The sequence below is a fragment of the Pistacia vera genome, unplaced genomic scaffold (assembly GCF_008641045.1).
Source record: "Pistacia vera cultivar Batoury unplaced genomic scaffold, PisVer_v2 Contig40, whole genome shotgun sequence".
Classification (NCBI taxonomy): domain Eukaryota; kingdom Viridiplantae; phylum Streptophyta; class Magnoliopsida; order Sapindales; family Anacardiaceae; genus Pistacia; species Pistacia vera.
The window spans coordinates 1,840,459-1,859,379 of NW_022196224.1; the positions used below are offsets into that span (position 1 = coordinate 1,840,459).

General features: G+C 38.7%; 1 protein-coding gene and 1 pseudogene across 1 annotated transcript; both read right to left on the reverse strand.

The window, feature by feature from the left end:
* Positions 1-11,165: 11,165 nt before the first annotated feature.
* LOC116141596 lies at positions 11,166-12,937 on the reverse strand. The gene is made up of 3 exons (XM_031427077.1): positions 12,805-12,937; positions 12,644-12,698; positions 11,166-12,120 (listed from the first exon to the last, which is right to left on the reverse strand). The coding sequence occupies exons 1-3, from the start codon at positions 12,935-12,937 to the stop codon at positions 11,166-11,168; spliced, it is 1,143 nt and encodes a 380-aa protein (XP_031282937.1).
* Positions 12,938-17,824: 4,887 nt separating this feature from the next.
* Positions 17,825-18,635, reverse strand: LOC116141597 (annotated as a pseudogene).
* Positions 18,636-18,921: the final 286 nt, after the last annotated feature.

The following is an 18,921-nucleotide window of genomic DNA, read 5'->3' on the forward strand; positions in this document are numbered from 1 at the left end:
GCCAACGGTGAAGATGAGGAGGAGGTCAAAGAGGGAAAGGAGGATCTGGTGTTAAGTAGAAGATCGAGGATCTGGCTCTTTTGGCCACACTCTCGCTTATTACTGCCGACCTTCCTCCAGTCAAGACTCCAAAGGATGCCTTAGCACTTACCCCTAAAAAGGCTACCAAGACTCCTGCTGTCGATGATCTTTCTGCCCCCATTGGCGAGAACTCCCTGGTCCTGCAGGCGATGATGCCCCCGCACCTCCAACTGCTTAGAGACTTTTTTTTTTAGTTTAGTTTGTAACTAAACTTACATAACTAATGGAAAATTTTCTTTGAACATTTCTGTCAAGCAATTTTTATTTCTGCAGAGTCATTTCGATCGTCCTAATCGGACTTATCATAAAAAATTTGAATTTTCTCCAAGTTATGCATAGCTCGCTTCTTGAGGAACTTTTCGAACAAATAGGAAAATTTTATGGGACAACTCTGAGTTTAGACTGATTGTCCATCTCGAGTTTCGGTCGTCGATTTATAACCAATTTTCCTTCGACATGTTTTACTTGAGTTTTTTCAAGTCTAACTTCGTCGATTCGGGGAATTTCCCCTTTCATGAGTTGAATTTTGGCGTGGCTTAGAGAGCTAAGCTGCCTTTTTTCGAACTCTTGACTCTGAGTTTTGGGTTTGATTGCATAGCTCACAATTTTGAAATGATAGATAACAAATGACATGCAAAATAACAATAAATAAGAAGTGACGAGCAAAATAAATTTCATGAATAATACCTTTTTTTATTGATAAAATTTTGGCCATAAACGACCTTACAATGAATATGGGAGAAAAACAAAACATGATTGAAATGTGAGCTGTTTATTGGTAATACCTTCGCAAATGCTCGGCGTTCCATGCTCGCAGTATGGCTTCACCATTGAGATGTTCTAGGTGGAAAGTTCTTGGTGCGAGCTTTTCAGAGATCTTGAATGGACCTTCCCATTTGTGCCTAAATGCCCCCAGATTTTGTGTACCTTGGACAACCTTTCTGAGGACTAGGTCGCCCACTTCAAAGTTCCTATTCTTGACCTTGGAGTTGAAGTATCGTATGGCTCACTTCTAGTATGAGGCGAGCCTTAGCTGAGACTTGGCTTGATGTTCTTTGATTAGGTCTTGCCTTAGGCGGAGAAGATCTTCGTTTGTTTCTTCATTAAAGACTTCCCTCCGGAATGAACGAATCCCTACTTCAATTGGGGTCATTGCTTCACACTCGTATGATAGAGAAAACAGGGTTTCTCCTATCGAACTTCTAGCTGTCGTTCTGCAAGACCATAAGGCCTTGGGCAATTCCTCAACCCATTTTCCTTTAAGGGCATCGAGCTTCTTTTTTATGGTGTGCTTGATCACCTTATTCATAACCTCCACTTGGCTGTTAGCTTGAGGCTAATAAACAGCGACAAAAAGTTTCTTGATACCGAGCCTTTCGTAAAAAGATCTGAAGTCTTTACAATCAAATTGTTTCCCATTGTTGGTTATTATGGTATAAGGAATTTTGAATCTACAAATAATGTTTTTGTAGATGAAATCCTTCAGCTTGTTTGATTTGATGGCAGTCAAAGGCTCGGTTTCTGCCCACTTAGTTAAGTAGTCCACTACAATCACTGCAAACTTAACACCTCATTTTCCTTGAGGGAAATGGTCTATCAGATCGATCCTTCAGATTGCAAATGGCCAAGGACTAGTCAAGGTAGTTAACTCTTAGGGTGGAGCTCGTGAAACGTCCACAAATCTCTAGTATTTGTCACACTTGTGCACATAGTCTACTGCATCATCAAAAACTATTGGCCAGTAATAACCCTGGCGAAGCACCTTGTATGCTAGAGATCTACCCCCTGCATAGTTCCCACGGATGCCTTCGTGGATTTCTTTTACGCGTCCTCATGATCGACACATCACAAGAGCGGTGAATTTTATCTACGCTCATACAGTTTGTCATTGATGAGCATATATCGAGTTGACTTTGCTTGGAGTGTATTGGCTTCACTTCTTATTTCAGGCACTATTCCATCTCTTAGGTAAGCAATTATTGCATCTATCCAGTTGTATCTCTACCCTGTTACTAAGACTGATTCTTATGAAGCGAGGATGCTAGGACTTGGGGGAAATTTGACAAGTATTGAATTAGTCTTCTCTTGGCTCATTGCCAAAGCTAGGCGAGCTAGAGCGTCGGCCATTGAATTCTTCTCTCTCAGGATTTAAAGAATAGTGAAAGATTTGAACTGCTTGAGCTTATATTTCACCTTCCAGAGGTAGGATACCATTCTATCCTTTGCCTGATATTCCTTGAAAATCTGATAGACCATGAGCTGAGAGTTGTTGTAGATCTTGATGGACTTTGCCACCATTTCTTGGCCGAGGCGAATCCTCACGAGCATTGCTTCATATTCTGCCTTGTTGGTGAAGGCGGCAAACCCGAATTTGACTATAGTCCTGATCGGGTTCCCTTTAGGACTTTCGAGCAAGAGCCCAGCTCCTGCCCCCTTCTCGTTTGAGGATCTGTCTACATACAGAGTACACTACTATAAATTGTCAAGCTTTGGTTTTTGTGGTTCGCTTACTTCTAGGGTGCTCGCCCTTGGCGAGCTTACTTCTCCCTTGAGCTGATAGGAAACTTCTGAAATGAAGTCTACCAAAGCCTGACCTTTTATTGTTGTTCTCGGGATGTACTTGATATCATGCGGACTCATCTCCATTGTCCATTAAATTAATCTACCTGATGCCTCAGGCTTCTGCATTATTTTTCTCAGTGGGAAGTTCGTCAATACATGTATGAAGTGCGCCTAGAAATAGGGCCACAACTTCCGAGTGGCCATGACAAGTGTATAGGTGAGCTTCTCCATCTCGGGGTATCTTGTCTTAGGGTCGAGCAACCCCTTGCTTATATAGTACACCGACCATTGCATTCCCGCTTCTTCGCGTACCAAAGCTACACTGATTGTAGACTTAGATACCGATAAGTACATAAGCAAAGACTCGCCCTAGATGGGCTTTAACAGCAAAGAGGGTTGCCCCAAATGCTTATTCGATTCCTATAATGCTTTCTGCACTCTTTTGTCCATTTGAAACCCTTGTTTCCCTTCAAGATTTTGAAGAATGGTAGGCACCTGTTTGTGGCTCGGGAGATAAACCTACTAAGTACGGCCACACGCCCTGTCAAGCTTTGAACTTGCCTTATACTGGTTGGGCTTTTCACGTACAGGAGAGCTTGAATCTTTTCTGGGTTGGCTTCGACACCTCGCTGATTAACAAGAAAGCTTAGAAATTTTCCCGAGCTTACTCCGGAAGCACACTTTAGAGGGTTGAGTCATATTATGTATTTTCTGAAGATGTCAAACATTTACCCTAGGTGCTCAATGTGGCTTTCAATGACCTTTGATTTAACGAGCATGTCGTCGATATACACCTCCATCGTTTTGTCAATTTGCTTGGCAAACATCTTGTTCACAAAATGCTAGTAGGTCACCCCAGCATTCTTTAAGCCAAACGACATAACCATGTAACAGTAAATACCTCGGTCAGTAATAAATGAGGTGTGTTCTTCATCAAGCTGATACATCGGGATTTGGTTATATCCCGAGTATGCATCCATGAAGCTGAGGAGTGCATTCCTAACTGTTGCATCTACTAATTGGCCAATCTAGGACAGTAGAAAGCTATCTTTGGGACAGGCTTTGTTCAAATCTGTGAAGTTAGCGCAAGTCCGCCACTTGCCATTCGACTTTTTCACCAAGACTAGGTTGGTGAGTCAATTCGGTTATTTTACTTCCCTGATGAAGTTGATGTTCAGGAGCTTGTCAACTTTATCTTTAAGCACTTTGGACCACTCCGCATCCATATATCTTCTCTTCTATCTGAATAGTTGAGTTGTTGGGTCGACATTCAATCTGTGGCACATTACCTCGAGGCTGATCCCCACCATATCCGTATGTACCCATGCGAACACGTCGAGATTTTTCTTTAGGAACCCTACTAGATTGTCGGCCAGCTCGTTACTCAGACTGTTACCAATTTTTAGCACGCGAGTCACGGTCTTCCTTGTTGACAGATACTTCTCGCAACTCTTCTGTTGGCCCTGCTATGAACTCTTCCTTATGGATGCGAGGATATATAGTGTCCTCTAGAGGTCCGAGGTTTGGCTTGGACTCTACGATGAGCATGATTCTTGGGAGTGGCCATTTCAGTGTAGCATGAATAGCCCAGTTGTAGCACTTTCGAGATTCTTTTCTACAGCTTTTGATCGTTGCAACCTCACTTGGAGCTGGGAACCTCATTGCTTGGCAACTTACTGAGGTAACTGCTCTCAGATAATCTAGGATCGGTTTTCCAAGGATGACATTATAGTGGTCAGGTAGTCCACCACTACGAATTCTGCCATCACCATCCTGATCTTGGGTTCTGCTCCCAAGGTCACAGGCAAGTCGATTATTCCCTTGGGGACTAAGTTGTCCCCGATGAATCCATAAAGCGGCGATGGACACGCCTTTAGATACTATTCTATGAACCTCATTTCTCGGAAAGCTCCCAAGAAAATGATGTTCACTGTGTTAGGTTAAGGAACGTTTAGCAAAAGCGCCAGATTGCCTGGATTTTAAAACTTCCTCCCCAATTGTGCCATTATGATCGAGGTAATAAAAATTTAATGTAAATAACACATGCAAGTATATATGTACAAAGAAAGGAAATACAAAACAAGAGTAAGAAAAAGTTACTGACTCCTTTGCTATTTTCTTTCTCCTTGTTGAATCCTCACTAAGTACCCCAAGTGTGGTACCTTTAGATCAATACACACAGGATCTCTCGCCGATGGGAATTAACCCACTATAATGGAATCAAGAATATATTCTTCCTTGAGATGGCAGAGAATATCGGTGGCTAAGGTTTTCTTATAATTTTTCTCTTCTTATGAAATAATGAACCATAAGCCTCCTTTAAATAGCCACCAAAATTGGATTAGTAAGCAATTGGCGTGCTGTTGTAGGCACCCAGAATTAAAATCCTAAAAAATACACGTAGTAGTGTAAGTAGGGATCGTTCCCATGAAGAGTGTCTAGCCGAGTTTAATGTTACGTAACAAGGCTAGGGGGTTTTGAGTAAAATAGAAATAATTTCAGGAAAAACAATTCAAATTAAACTATCGAAATCAATCAAATAACGAAACTTGGTCTAGGTCAACATCCACCATCGGAATCTTACAACTGATCATCGATACAAAAATAAATCAATTCATACCCTGAATATTCACCGTTGGAACTATTTTCCTATCTCTCCCTAGTTGTAATTAATTAAGAAACAAGTGATCTAATTAACCTTACTACTAAACAACCCTAGACAAGCGCTAAAGATTTTATCTAGTGGCAGCCTTAAGACCTAGAGAGATCGATGAAGCTGAACAACACAAACTCAAGCGGTTACATTTAGTTTAGTTGAATGTTCTTCTTAAGACTTAATAATTCTTGACGCAGCAAATTCTTAAACCCTAATTGCTTCACAAGTTAAAGGGATCAAACAATTACGGATTTGATATCTAACTTAGCAATAGATTGCAACAAATAATAAACTAGTAGGCCTCCTAGTAATTAAACGCAACAATCATTAAAATATGCATAGAAGAACATCCAATACTCAAACATAAATTGAACACTTGAAGAAAAAAACTAGATTGATCTCACAGTTTATTGATTCCAAGGTCTTGTTTCCTTCGACCAAGTTATAAAAATTAGCCACACATGGCCATCACGAAAATTCAAAGGAAAAGTTCAAGAAGAAACGAAGAAGAAAAATTCCAGAAGAACGAATTCCCCAAGAGAGAAGAGAGAGGCTTGTGTGATATGTGTTATCCCTAATCTGATCTCCCTCTCTCAATATCCAATTCGAATTTTAATTCTACTAAATCTAAATCTAAATCTCCTAAAAATATTCTAAAATCCCAAAATAACCTTTATCCTAATCTGAGTAATTGAAAATAAAATAAAGTCTTAATACAAAATAGGAAAGTGGTGTTTCCATCTGTAATTTGCTTGTAATAGGTCTTCAAATCTTCCAATAATAAACTGCCTCTTTAACTTGCATGACAAGGCAGAATGTTCCAGAACGTCGGCAGTGCAGGTGCGTCAACTTCAAGCCCGATTAAAACCTTGATGAAGCGAGTATCTCTCCAAATTCAGAACATGAAAGTTGTAGATCTATTTCTTAGCATTCCACATCATTTTTAATCATCTCAATCGGAGCTCGGTTGAGAGAGTTATGCCCAGATTACGAAGTGATGTCAAAACTGTCTGAATTCACTTAATTAGTTCCGTTTTGCAATTAACGCCTCCATTTGCATCCTAAATCAAAATAGAATAATAATGAGTACATTTAGGCAGCAAATAAGTATAAAAGACTAGACATTAAGGGGGGGGGGGTAAATATGACATTTTGCATTCTCATCAATCCCTAAAATATCTTATTCCAGTTTAAGTTATTCTCTGATGGATTAACTAATAACTAAACCTAGGCCTATTTGAGTGCTAGCCCAATTTAGGTCCAAGTTTAATTATTAAACCCATTTATAAAGCCTCCTTATTTGGACTTAATTTTTAATTAATTAATCAATAATTAATTAATTTAATTAATTTATCCAGTTACAAAAATACCCTTTTAACCAATTCTACTAATTAGTCAATTGGGACTTCTGGAAACTTTAATATCCTCATTAACTCTTTAATAAGAAAATCCTTGATTCCCATCAACCTTAGAAATCCATAATGTGTGTGACCTTTCTAGGTTCATTTATCGATTAGCAGTAAGGTAAATATCAACTCTTGATATCCATCTTCCTTACAGACCATGAGTGACATCTAGCAGTATATCATAGCCCCCAATCAATGAATGAAGTAGGATCATATGAACTTGTAAAATTGAGCGTTTCAGTCATGTCACCTCATTCCCTCCAATGTCGTGTTCCGATCAAGTGCAGACCATGGTATAGTCAAATCCCTAACTTGATCACATAATTTGAATCATCTTAAAATGTGGAATTGTGTTTCTATGAAACTATTCATAAAACAAAAATGCTTTGGCCAAAGACTTCCTCCACATTTGTTGATCCCTTGGAACACTCAAGCTCATAATATCCGAGCCATTGATTCCATATTGAATACGCATATGACTCTATACATGATTAACTCATGACCAATAAGCACTACACAATGGATATAAACAATCTAGTGATAACATACTGAAGAACCATGAGCTCCTATGGACAAGACATGATCGCATCTCAGGTCTAGGGATAAAGTGACACTAATGCACATAACGATGATCATTAACTGAAGATATTATACCCATGTGATCACTCGTCTAACGGTCATATTCGATGCTTCATTCTCTAATAAATCACCTCATTACTTGTGCCCTTAGATATGAGTCTCATCACCCAACCATCAACATCTCATGCTAATCAATGGCAGCACATAGTAATGCTAATCTTGTGATAATAGTGCCCTCGATTATTATCACATCTGATTAGGAACATACTTAAGAGCGAGTCACATGAAAGAATCTTGATACTCATATTCTCAAACTCTTTGAAAATAGAATTCTTTTCATAACAAACTTAGGGACATACGCAACTTAATTAAATATAGATGACTCAAAGTAGCGTAGAATAATCATCATTTTATTGATGATAAAACATTACAAAGTTTATATATAAATGTTTCCTTAAACCTTACATCTATCATTAGTTTTAGGGCACATACACTAACGCGCTGCAATGCCATTATCAACCATCATCCTGAGTACTCAGACGTTGTCGATCCTTGATACTATCACGATCGCATCGTGATTATGATGAGGAGAATCTTCACACTCATCCATGATGAATCCTATCATCTCACTCTCTTGTCTAGGCCATTTCGGCGGCTCCTGTTCATAGCTTATTACTCGGGGGACCAAGTCTGTTCTGGCCTTTCGAGCATATTGCTCATAAGAGCATCTTGAGCTCCCAACAATGTCAGGCTCCCCATAGATCATGCCTACTAGGACCTTATTGTTCGCTGGGGCTTACTGGACCTGATTATTTTGCTTGCCTGTATTTTCGTGAGCTGGTGCCTCTTTAACAATTCTTTTAGGTGGCCTCTTCGGATCAGATCTTTGATGGTGTCCTTTAAAGCCCAACACTCATTGGTGTTGTGCCTGATGTCCTAGTAGTATTGACAATATTTCTATCGACCTCTTCTGCCCGGTGCCCCTTTCATCCTTTCTGGAATGGGCAGACTCTTAGCCTCATAGGAGACTTCATATATGTGAGCTATATCTTGAGTAAGGGGGGTGTATTTTGCATATCGCGGGAAAGGTTGCATTTCTCTGCGATTTTCTGTTTTTTGTTTTGATCCCTATCATTACAGTCTTGGCCCTTCTGTTTATCTGCTGGGCGATCTTGTCGCCTATTCGGGGCTCTTCATGGCAAGTTTCTGGCTAAGGCTACTAACATGCATTCCACTCGCTAATGTTTAGCATCCATTTGACAGAACCTTACCAGGCTCACTTGGACTTCACTTTGGAGCTCTTTCCATGGCTCTGTCTGTGGTCTGATACCTGCAATTAGCAAAGTCCAGATCAACTATTTAGGTGCATCCATAACCTTTACCTGCTCATTCTGGAACCTCGTTAGATACAAGGTCAACGTTTCATCTCTCTTCTTAACGATTATTGTCAGGTACTTGAGTGGCATTGTGAACTGTCTCCTCGCTTGGAATTGTTGTACGTACAGTGAGGAGAACTATTGCTAAGGGCTAATTGAGTTTGCCTTGAGCCTTTTGTACCACCTTTTGGCATCTCCTACAAATGTGACTGGGAAGTAATAACACTTTTCCAAGTCACAAACCTGGTGTAGTTCCATCAGGTCATTGAAAGTGTCCAAGTGGTCTTTGGGATCTCCTTTCCCATCGAACTTGCTTTCTAGCGCCCTGAATCCCTAGAGAAGCAGGGTCTGGAAAACTTCTTCTATGAAGGGAGAGCTTCATATCTCTTCTATCACATTGTTTAGGCGGGCTCTTAGATCGTCGAGCATTTTCTGCACCCGATCTAGGTCTTTGTTATGAGGATTGCCTTAGTTGGCTCTGTTTAGCCTTACCTCAAGCAAGTGAGTTTGCAAATCTGTTACTTCTAAGCCCCCTCCATTATGCGCATTGATGCGTGAGGTTGAGTCATGATGGTTAGGCTAGTAGGTGTTATCATGCTCATCAGTGCGTTGCTCATGACGTTGGTTATAACCGGAACGTTGGTCATTGCCAGATTGACACACATGACTGGTCTTGTGAGCTTGCAAGATCTGAACCTGCCTTTGGTGTGGGTTAAAACTGGCATGCTGATGTTGGGGGTATCGTCAAGCAAGTCGAGTGTCCCGTGGTCGACCATTGCCTTCTTTTCCCCCCATTGGTTATTTTCCTGGTCGCCTCTCGAGGTTAGTTTGCCCGCGGGACTCACATTCATGAGCAAAATGTACCTTATGTCATCAGAGATGTCGGTCGCCCCTTGGTGCCAATGAACCAGATTGGTTGCCGATTGAATTCTAACCTGTCGGGGTAACATCTGTGAAACATGGTTGGTCAAGATCATGAGGGGGTGGTTGATGATTTCTTAGCTCAGCCATATTCTGTTGCATCACCTATGCAACCATTATTTTGGTCATCTCCACTAGTTGGCTGTTCTTGAGATTAGACGTCCCTACCTCTTGGTTATTCGTGGCCTGTTGTGCTGGCAACACTAGTAGTTGGCACCTGGCGACATCTTGATGCACCTCTTGGTGGGTGGTTTCCATGTTATCATGGTTTTCGGTGGTGGTTTTTTATCATGTATGAACCATTGTGGGCCTTAAGTGATCGGGTCACTAGGATTTTTATCAGAAATTCTGAGATTATGGAAGAGGCCCTCCTTCTCATGCCAAAATGTTGATTCAAAAAATACACCAACTAGAGTGATCCGATTGACCTTGGTGGAATTGGAACAGATGTGTATGTGATTATGGGTAACCAACAATGTAATGAATTGGAAATAGTAAAGTAAATAACACAGAGAGCTTTTAAAGTGGTTCGGCGAGTTATACTCTTGAGCCTACATCCACTAATCTTTATATTTGCTTTGAGAGCTTACAATAATAATCCTAGAACAATTTGCTAACCCTTTATCCATCGTTGGACGAGGTTTATATACAAGTTTTGTACAAAGGAAGAAGCGCAAATAAAGGGATTACAATTAAGATTAAAATTCAACTTCGATATTTTCGTGATTGAGCACTGAGATTGCACCAAGATTGTTGTTGATCTGATCCCTTCCAAGATATTCGGGATCCGAAGTTATCTATAAGCTGGTTGACCAACTGTAGGGATTGGCACAACTAGTTTGTGCTAGGTCGAGCTATAAGTCGACGAGCTTATGCTGGGTCGAACAATTGATTGAGTCAAACTGATCTTGGGTCGAGCTTTAACCTCACAATTCTCCGAGCTTGATGGAAAAATCACACACAACACCCTTTATATAATCAATTAGTATTAAACTCATCCACTTCGTTAAGAAAATATTAAAAACTTCTATGCCATTGGTGATATTTAGAGATCCATCAAATTTTAGAATTAAAAGTCCATTTTACCTTTGTATATTACAGTAATTTTTCTTTTCTTTTCATTTTATTTTCTTCTACGTTTTCCTTTCGTTTTATTTTCTCTTTCATGCTTAATTTTTCAAGTTAGTTAATTTCTTCATCTCCCAACTTATCAACCTCAGATCCTTTTATTTTTCAAGTCATGTTTGTGTTGATGTAGGCTACTCAATGCAATGAAAGTTGTGGCAAAACGGGTTGCACCTGGGCGTATAATTTCTGTCCAACCCTATTCAAGTGATAGACAATAAATGTTAGTACTTGGTAAATTATTAAAAAGTGTACATATATAATATGTCTTGACAATGTAAATTATAAACATATGAAGTAAAGGTATATAACCTATTTTTTCCTCAACAAAGCCAACACAAAGGAATGATTATACACAAACTTTGTAACCTCAGATGCACGTGTCGAAAGGTTGACTATATGACTCATCTCAGCTATGTCTTTCAACATCAAATTAATGCAATGTGCTGCACAAGGAGACTAAGTAATACTGCTATATTTTTCAGACAACATTCTTCCAGCAGCTTTATAGTTTGCTCCATTGTCAGTGACAAGATGGACAATATTGTTTGGTCCAACCCATAAAGCTATTTCCTCAAACAAGCCAAACAATGTTGCAGCATCCTTTACAACATCTGAAGCATCCACTGATTTCACAAAACACACTCCTTTAGGACAGTACACTAGTAAATTAATCAGCGACCTATGTGAATTATCTGTCCAACCATCAGCCATTAAAGTACATCCAACATCCTCCCAAGTTTTCTTGTAACTATCAACAAGTACTTGCACTTCTTTCTTCGCATCTCTCAATAAATTCACATGCAAATTATGGTAAGTTGGGATTTTATACCCAGAACCAATTGCAGCTATAGCATCCGCCATAGGTTGAAAATAAATTGAATTAATAACATTAGTTGGGATGCAAGAATCATAAAATAACCTTGCAACAGCCATGTCCGCTCTCCACCTAGCTTCTTTTCCGGCTAAAACACTCTTAATTGAGGGCTGACACCCAGCTTTAGTCCTTGGAGCAAAATAGTCACCTATCCTAATAGATTTTTTTCTTTTACTGCTTGCAGTTGAAGTTGGAGCTAGAGCTAGACATGGAGAAACCTCTTCACACTCTTGATCTTCATCTAACATATCACCCTCAAATTGTTGTACACTAGCTCCATAAGGGTTGGCATTCTTATGAAGTTCAACTTTTTGTTTATTCTTGGCCCCAATTTCATTTTGTGCTTCTCTAATCTTGAATTTAACATCGAAAGGAACTTTAGGGCACTTTCCAACTTCTCCCTTTACACCCGCTAGATGCAATTTAACTCGATAAATTCCTCCACCTCTGATTATCTTGCCATAGTAAAGACATGTTAATATCTTCTTCCCATTTTCATCCACGCCCTCATTAACATGTGCCCATGCTATATCATTTCTTCCTCAAAAAGTTTGTGAAACATCCATGGACGCAGATTGTTGACAAGACCCAGATGATGACATATTCTCTGCCTTTAATCTTGATCTCTACCCTAGTGACACAAATAACAAATAAGGATGGATGATTTGTTACAAAGTAAGCAGACTATTTCACCTATATGCACATCACCACATGTAAAATGAACTCATTTCATTAATTGAAATGGTAGTAAATATCCTTTAACATGCGTGAGAATCTAGCTGAAGATAAGAGTTCTATGATCATTATAATCACAGTGCATGAGTTTTTATCTATGACCCACTACACTAACAGGTAAAACTTTAAAGATTCAATCAGTAACTCAAGCTCAATAAGCTATAAATGAAATTGTTAAAAAACTCTAACGAATCAAGCCACGGTAGAAATCATATCAAAGTAGCCAAGGAAACAAAATTGAACCAACCTAATTACTCAAATTTTTGAAGTCTGAACACATTAATCAAAGAGTATCCAAATCAATGACTGTTAAGTGTTAACTAACAGATCAAAAACTCGATAAACATTACAAACGGCAATATAAACATTGTAGTCAAAAACTAAAAATGAAAAACAATAATAACAGTAACACTAATGATAAACATAGTTGGAACAGAGACCAAGCCATCACATTAACATTTAACAAATGAAAATAGAAATCAATACCTAGTGTTGGTGAAGACGAGCTAGCATTGATCGTTGGAGAGATGGAGCTCGACTGTGACGGATGAACAGTTGAACACTGAACAAGTGAACAGAGCAGAACTGCAGAAGAGAAGAAGAGATCGCGACTGGCCATAGTTCATCAGTTCCTGAGCAAGAAGAAGATGACAACGATGGTGTAGCTTCCAGATTGACAGTGATGGAAGAATAGAGCAAATCGACGGTGAAGAAGAGTGAAGAGAGGACTGAGAACAGATCGTGAAATGGGAAGAGATTTGCGGTACCCCAGCTAACGACGAGCTATACAATTGACAGTGAAGGCTAATGCGACCAGATTCGACGGTGAACTGGTGAAGGGGAGACACTCCGGTGGATGTGAAATCGTTCAAAGTTCAGACGAAAGAGGAGGGAAGTCGCGTGAAATGCCAAAATGGGGGGAAATGTTGATATGAGGATACTATTTAGTTAATAATTTATTAAATTTAATATTTTTATTTTTTAAATTTAGTAATAATGCAATTTGGCAATGACCCGGTTTATTGTAAAGCTACTGGTTGGACCGTCGGGTGCTATAGTACCCTGGTCCAACCGTGGGTGAAGCTAGACAGAGTAATTCTACCGGTTATAAGGCTCACCCAGCCCGGCTGCCTGGCCAGGTCTCAGTTGAACCGGCCTTGTCGGGCCAAGTTTTAAAACATTGTAGCAGATTCTACTACGAAAGCGGAGTATATCGCTTTGTCAGATGTGGCCAAGGTGATAATTTGGATCAAGAAGTTCATCACTGAACTTGAAGTGGTCTTGAGCATAGTTGATCCAGTAAAGCTTTACTGTGACAACACTGGTGCCATTGCTCAAGCCAAGGAAACCACGGTCTCATCAGCAATCTAAACACATACTTAGACGCTTCCATTTGATTAGAGAGATTGTTCAGAGAGGTGATGTGCATATCTACAAAGTTCCTATTGAGGATAACGTTGCAAACCCACTAACGAAAACTCTATCACAGTAGAAGCATGAAAAATACTTAGCGTTATCCGGTATTAAGTATATGAATGATTGACTATAGGGCAAGTGAGAGATTGTTAGGGTAGGTGCCCTAGAGCCAATCAAATTGTAGCATCTAACTACTTGTAAAACATGTTGATATTAATAAAAAGGCTATTTGACTATATTATGTAAATCGTATTTCATATATGTTATGATATACGTCCTTACATTGGTAGAATCATGACAAGGGTATCAAGTGCTTTAAATCTTGATTGTAAGAACCCCATGATCACATTAGATGGCCATTCTAGAAATTGTCCATAACCCTAGTATTATCTTAAAGTAAAGGCATAGATAATACGGTAAGGGTATTATAGTGTTGGACGACCCTATCGAAAGATAGTAATGACTCTTGCATTTTAAAGTTGTTTAGTGACTGTAAGTAATTGATCTACCATACGCAGCGGAAAACAAAAATTCAATCGGTAAATCAATTACCTTTCTTTGCCTAGATCTGATTATAGATTATACCGTTTACATATTTATAAACAAAAATTCTGTATAAAGTAAATCCATTCAAGGATTAGAATACTTACGTACGTTTGGAGGCTCCTTCGAATATCTCTGATTTCGGACAAGAACACTGTTCACGGCATTGTTCATGGTTACTATTCACCATCAACTGTTCACATGATTTTTCGTCAATCGATCCAAAGTAGGATCGTACTCACGGAAGTCCACACGAAGATAATCCATAGAAGCCTTGATTATTTTGCTAGAACAATCAAGGGCTTCAAGAATCAAGAAAGAAGAACAAGAAAAGTTTTCTTCTTAAGAGAGAGAGAGATAGGGTGGCTAGGGTTTTAATTGAATGAATAATTCTTTTATGTTTTAATTTTAAGTTGCAGTTATATAGTGCAACAATTAAAACCCTATTCCACTTAGGAATAGCCATGGGCTCCAACCCTGGTTCACCCTTGCAACCAAACACACCCTTTATGGTATTTTAATTAATTAATTATTATTATAATTAAAATCAATTAATATATAATAATATATTAACATTCAATTAATAATAATAATTCATTTAAATATATACATAGATATATTTAAATATAATCTCACTAATTTAATTTTAATATTAAAATTAAATACATGCAACAACCTCAGCAAATTTAATTACACTGTGAGATTATCAAAATACCCTTTTGTCCTGAAAGACGAAAATACCCTTCTCACAAATTGATTCTTAAATTATCTTCTAAGTGTGTGACCCATAGGCTCATCATCATATTGGCAATGTGTCGTATCGCGATTAACATCAATTAATCGTCTCACTACACACAAACCAAGATTGGCCCCTAGCAAGGCATCATGGCCACCCGATAGATTTGGATTCAGTGAAACCATAGCCTGTCAACGGTTTGGTTACCATGCAATCAAATCATTTCATCAACTGTTATCTCATCGAGACTGAGGTACAGAAATAGTGTGAACCTCAGATATCCTTGACATATTTATATTCAGTTACTTGAACAATGACAAGAATATTAAATTGGATTGAGCATTAACTCAATCCCACTGTGGCCACAGATTTAGTGTCATTGCCATTTACTGAATTACCCAGTGAGATAACTTCTCCCGTACCCAGGAGTGATGAATCCTTTGTCGATCCACCATAGTCTCGATACACTTCTCAATATAGCTAATCACTACCGTATTGATAGCTCTGAATAGAACTACGTTAGGCTAGTGTCAAACTACACCAATTGGTGCACAAGGCGCTCCGGTGATCTCAAGTCTAAGGATTACATTCACCATTATCCGTTAGAGGATTTATTCCATAAACACTGGGTTACCATCCATATAGAATCCTCTGGTGGGTCTGTCTAGTGAACTTGCCTCTAGTAAGCACCCATGCATTGCACCAGGTTGTTGGCAAACAACCTTGACAAGTGAGATCAATCACTGCCTTTCGACAGGGTCGTTCAACACCATAATAGATTTACTGTATTATCTATGTCCTTGGTCATAATAATACTGGGGCTACGGACATTTCTAGAATGGCCACCATATGTGATCATAGGGTTCTCACTATCAAGATTTGAAACACGTGATACTCTCGTCACGGTTCTACCATCCTAAGGACATATATCAATACATATAATATGATTTACGTAATATAGTAGAATATGCCTTTTATTGATAAATAAACATTTATTACAGAGTCAATTTTACAATAATTGATTGGCTCTGGGCACTTGCTCTAACAGTGACAACTTGGTGTGACGCATGGGTGCTTATAATTGGCAAGTTCCCTGGACATGACCAACCACTATGTAATTCGTATTTAATATATATATATATGTTATAATGTATGTCCTTAGAATGGTAGAACCATGATGATGGTATCAAGTGCTTCAAATCTCGATAGTGAGGACCCTATGATCATAGATGGTGGCCATTCTAGAAACATCTGTAGCCCCAATATTATTCTGACTAAGGACACAGATAATACGATAGGGCTCTCATAGTGTTGAACGACCATGTCGAAAGACAATGACATATCTCACTTGTCAAGGTTGTTTGTCGATAACCTGGTGCAACACATGGGTGCTTGTCATAGGGAAGTTCACTAGACAGACCCATCAGAGGATTACACATAGATGGTAACCCCAGTGTCTATGGAATAAATCCTCTAACGGATGGTGGTGCATGTGATCCTTAGACTTGAGATAATCGGAGAGCCTTGTGCACCAATTGGTGTAGTTTAACACTAGCCCAATGTAGTTCTATTCAGAACTGTCAGAATGGTAGTGATTGACTACATCTAGAAGTGCATCGAGACTAAGGTGGATCAACAGAGGATTCATCACTCCCGGGTACGGGAGAAATTATCTCGCTGAGTAATTCGGTAGATGGCAACGACATTAAATTTGTGGCCACAATAGGATTAAGTTGTAGCTCAATCCAATCTATTTTGGTCGTTGGTCCAATAACCGAACATCGAGATATCAAGGATATCCGAGGTTGACACTACTTCTGTACCTCAACCTTGATGAGATAATATATGATGAAGGGATTGGGTTGCAAGTTAACCATATCATTGATAGGTAAGCTGTTTTGCTAAATCCGAAACTATCAAGTGGTCATGATGTCTTGCTAGAGGCCAATTTGGGTATGTGTTTAGTGAGACGACTTATTAGTGTCAATCGCAAGACTACTCACTACCGATATGATGAGGAGCCTTCGGGTCGCACATATAGAGGACAGATTAAGAATAAATAGGAGAGAAGGGTATTTTCATCTTTTGAAATGAAAGAGCATTGTGGTAATCTCAAAGTGTAATTAAATTTGCTGAGGTCGTTGCCTGTATTGAATTTCATATGGAAATTAAAATTACTAAGATTATGTACATATATATATATTCAATTTTTTAAATATTATATATTATTTATTTGATAATATTAATATTAGTGAAGATAATATATGAATATGAAATTCATATTTGAATTTAAATAAGAAACCATATGGAATATTACCTTGCTTGGTAATGGGGATTTACTATTCTAGTTATGGAATAAACTTATTCTTAACTAGATTAGGGTTTTAATTTTGTTGCATATTTAAAGGCAACTTAAAATTACAACAAGTGATAAAATACTTTAATTGAAACCCTAGCCACTCCCCTCTCTCTCACACACATTTTCTCTCAATGTAGAGAAGAGAATTTTTCAAAAAAAAAAAAATTCTGCATTTTTATTCTTGATCCTTGCGGGTTTGCTAGCACATTGAATCNAGTACAAAACACAGTCTAGGGATTGCACCTTCTTAAGAAGGATAATTATCTAACCTCAGCATGTGCCGGACTTAAGTACAAAGTTCAGTATTTATTGGCAGCTATAATATTTAGAAGGTATGTAGGCTTTGAACATGCATGAAACTTGAACCACTTGGGATAGTCCCTGCAAGGAAGGTGAGGAAGGGAATTCAAACAACTCTTCACAGACAGCCCTCCACAGAACAGGCGAAATAGCTAAGACCCATATACAGATAGATAACTAGTTTGAACCAAAGTTTGATGCGTCAATTTCTTGGCTTGGCCAAGGGTTCGGCATTCATTCCAATCTAGTATGTCTGATAGCCACAGGACCTCTTCCTTGGAGCTTGCAGCATCACAGAAATCCATTTCAAGCCCAAAAACATCAAGGAAACCTTCATTTCTATCTTCCATGAAATGCAAAGAAATCCAAGCTCGGGTTCCAGAAGTGAAAGGGTAAGCAGGGGGGAAGTCAAGATACTCGAATGCATGAGCCCTGTGGGATGATCGATCTATGTAATCAAACCTAGATTTATTAGTTATACAAGCAACTCTGTTGGAATCCTTCCGTCTCACATGCACTGAAGCACTCACTGTCTGGCTCCAAGGAATAGTAAACCTTGGCTCAACAGGTTTAGTCATCTTGTACTCAGGGTCCTCAAGATGATATCGTAGCATGTCTGGAATCTCGATTCCATTCTGGAAGACAGGGCCTGGGACCACTTCGGAGAAAATCAATCTATCCTCGGTCCAAACGTCAATGAAAAATTCCAAATCCTCGAAAGAAAGCCTTGGTGGCAAAAGAGTTCGACGCTGCTGCCGTTTATAAACGGTCTGATATTGTTTGAAGTAGGTTACAGTGGGAGGCTTAGGTCGCTTGCAAATTGAAGGCCACCTCACATAAACATTTCTAGAAGTAATCATCCCCTGCTATGTCTCTCCATTGCTTAGACTCCACCAAACAGGAAGCAAGGTCTACTCCATCCAATAAAGGGAAAACAGAATTTAAAATTTCTTCATTTGTCATTCTCAGCTAGTAAACAACAATCAAAAGCAGAATGATAAATGTTCCAGCAACCATTTACAGCATTGGAGAGACTGAAGGGTGAAGGCAGTTGATTCTGAGGAATTTTCCTGTAAATAAGAAAATTTCAAATTTCAAATCAATCAGCAAACAGCAAACAAAATATAAAGATAAAAGTCTAGGACATAATCATAATTAAGTATTATTTTAATGTAGTAAATTACTAATATTTATAATATAAAGTCATAATTAATTAAATAATCAAATAATTATGTAATGTTATAATTAA

What these genes read in the sequence shown, in the direction of transcription:
- LOC116141596 (XM_031427077.1), bottom strand. Translation starts at nt 12,937, where the DNA reads ATGGCCAGTCGCGATCTCTTCTTCTCTTCTGCAGTTCTGCTCTGTTCA. An exon ending in CTCGTCTTCACCAACACTAG is followed by an intron (nt 12,699 to 12,804) that starts GTATTGATTTCT and finishes TTTCATTTTTAG; the next exon opens with TTTTTGACTACAATGTTTAT. An exon ending in GTTTATCGAGTTTTTGATCT is followed by an intron (nt 12,121 to 12,643) that starts GTTAGTTAACAC and finishes TTTTTGAGGAAG; the next exon opens with AAATGATATAGCATGGGCAC.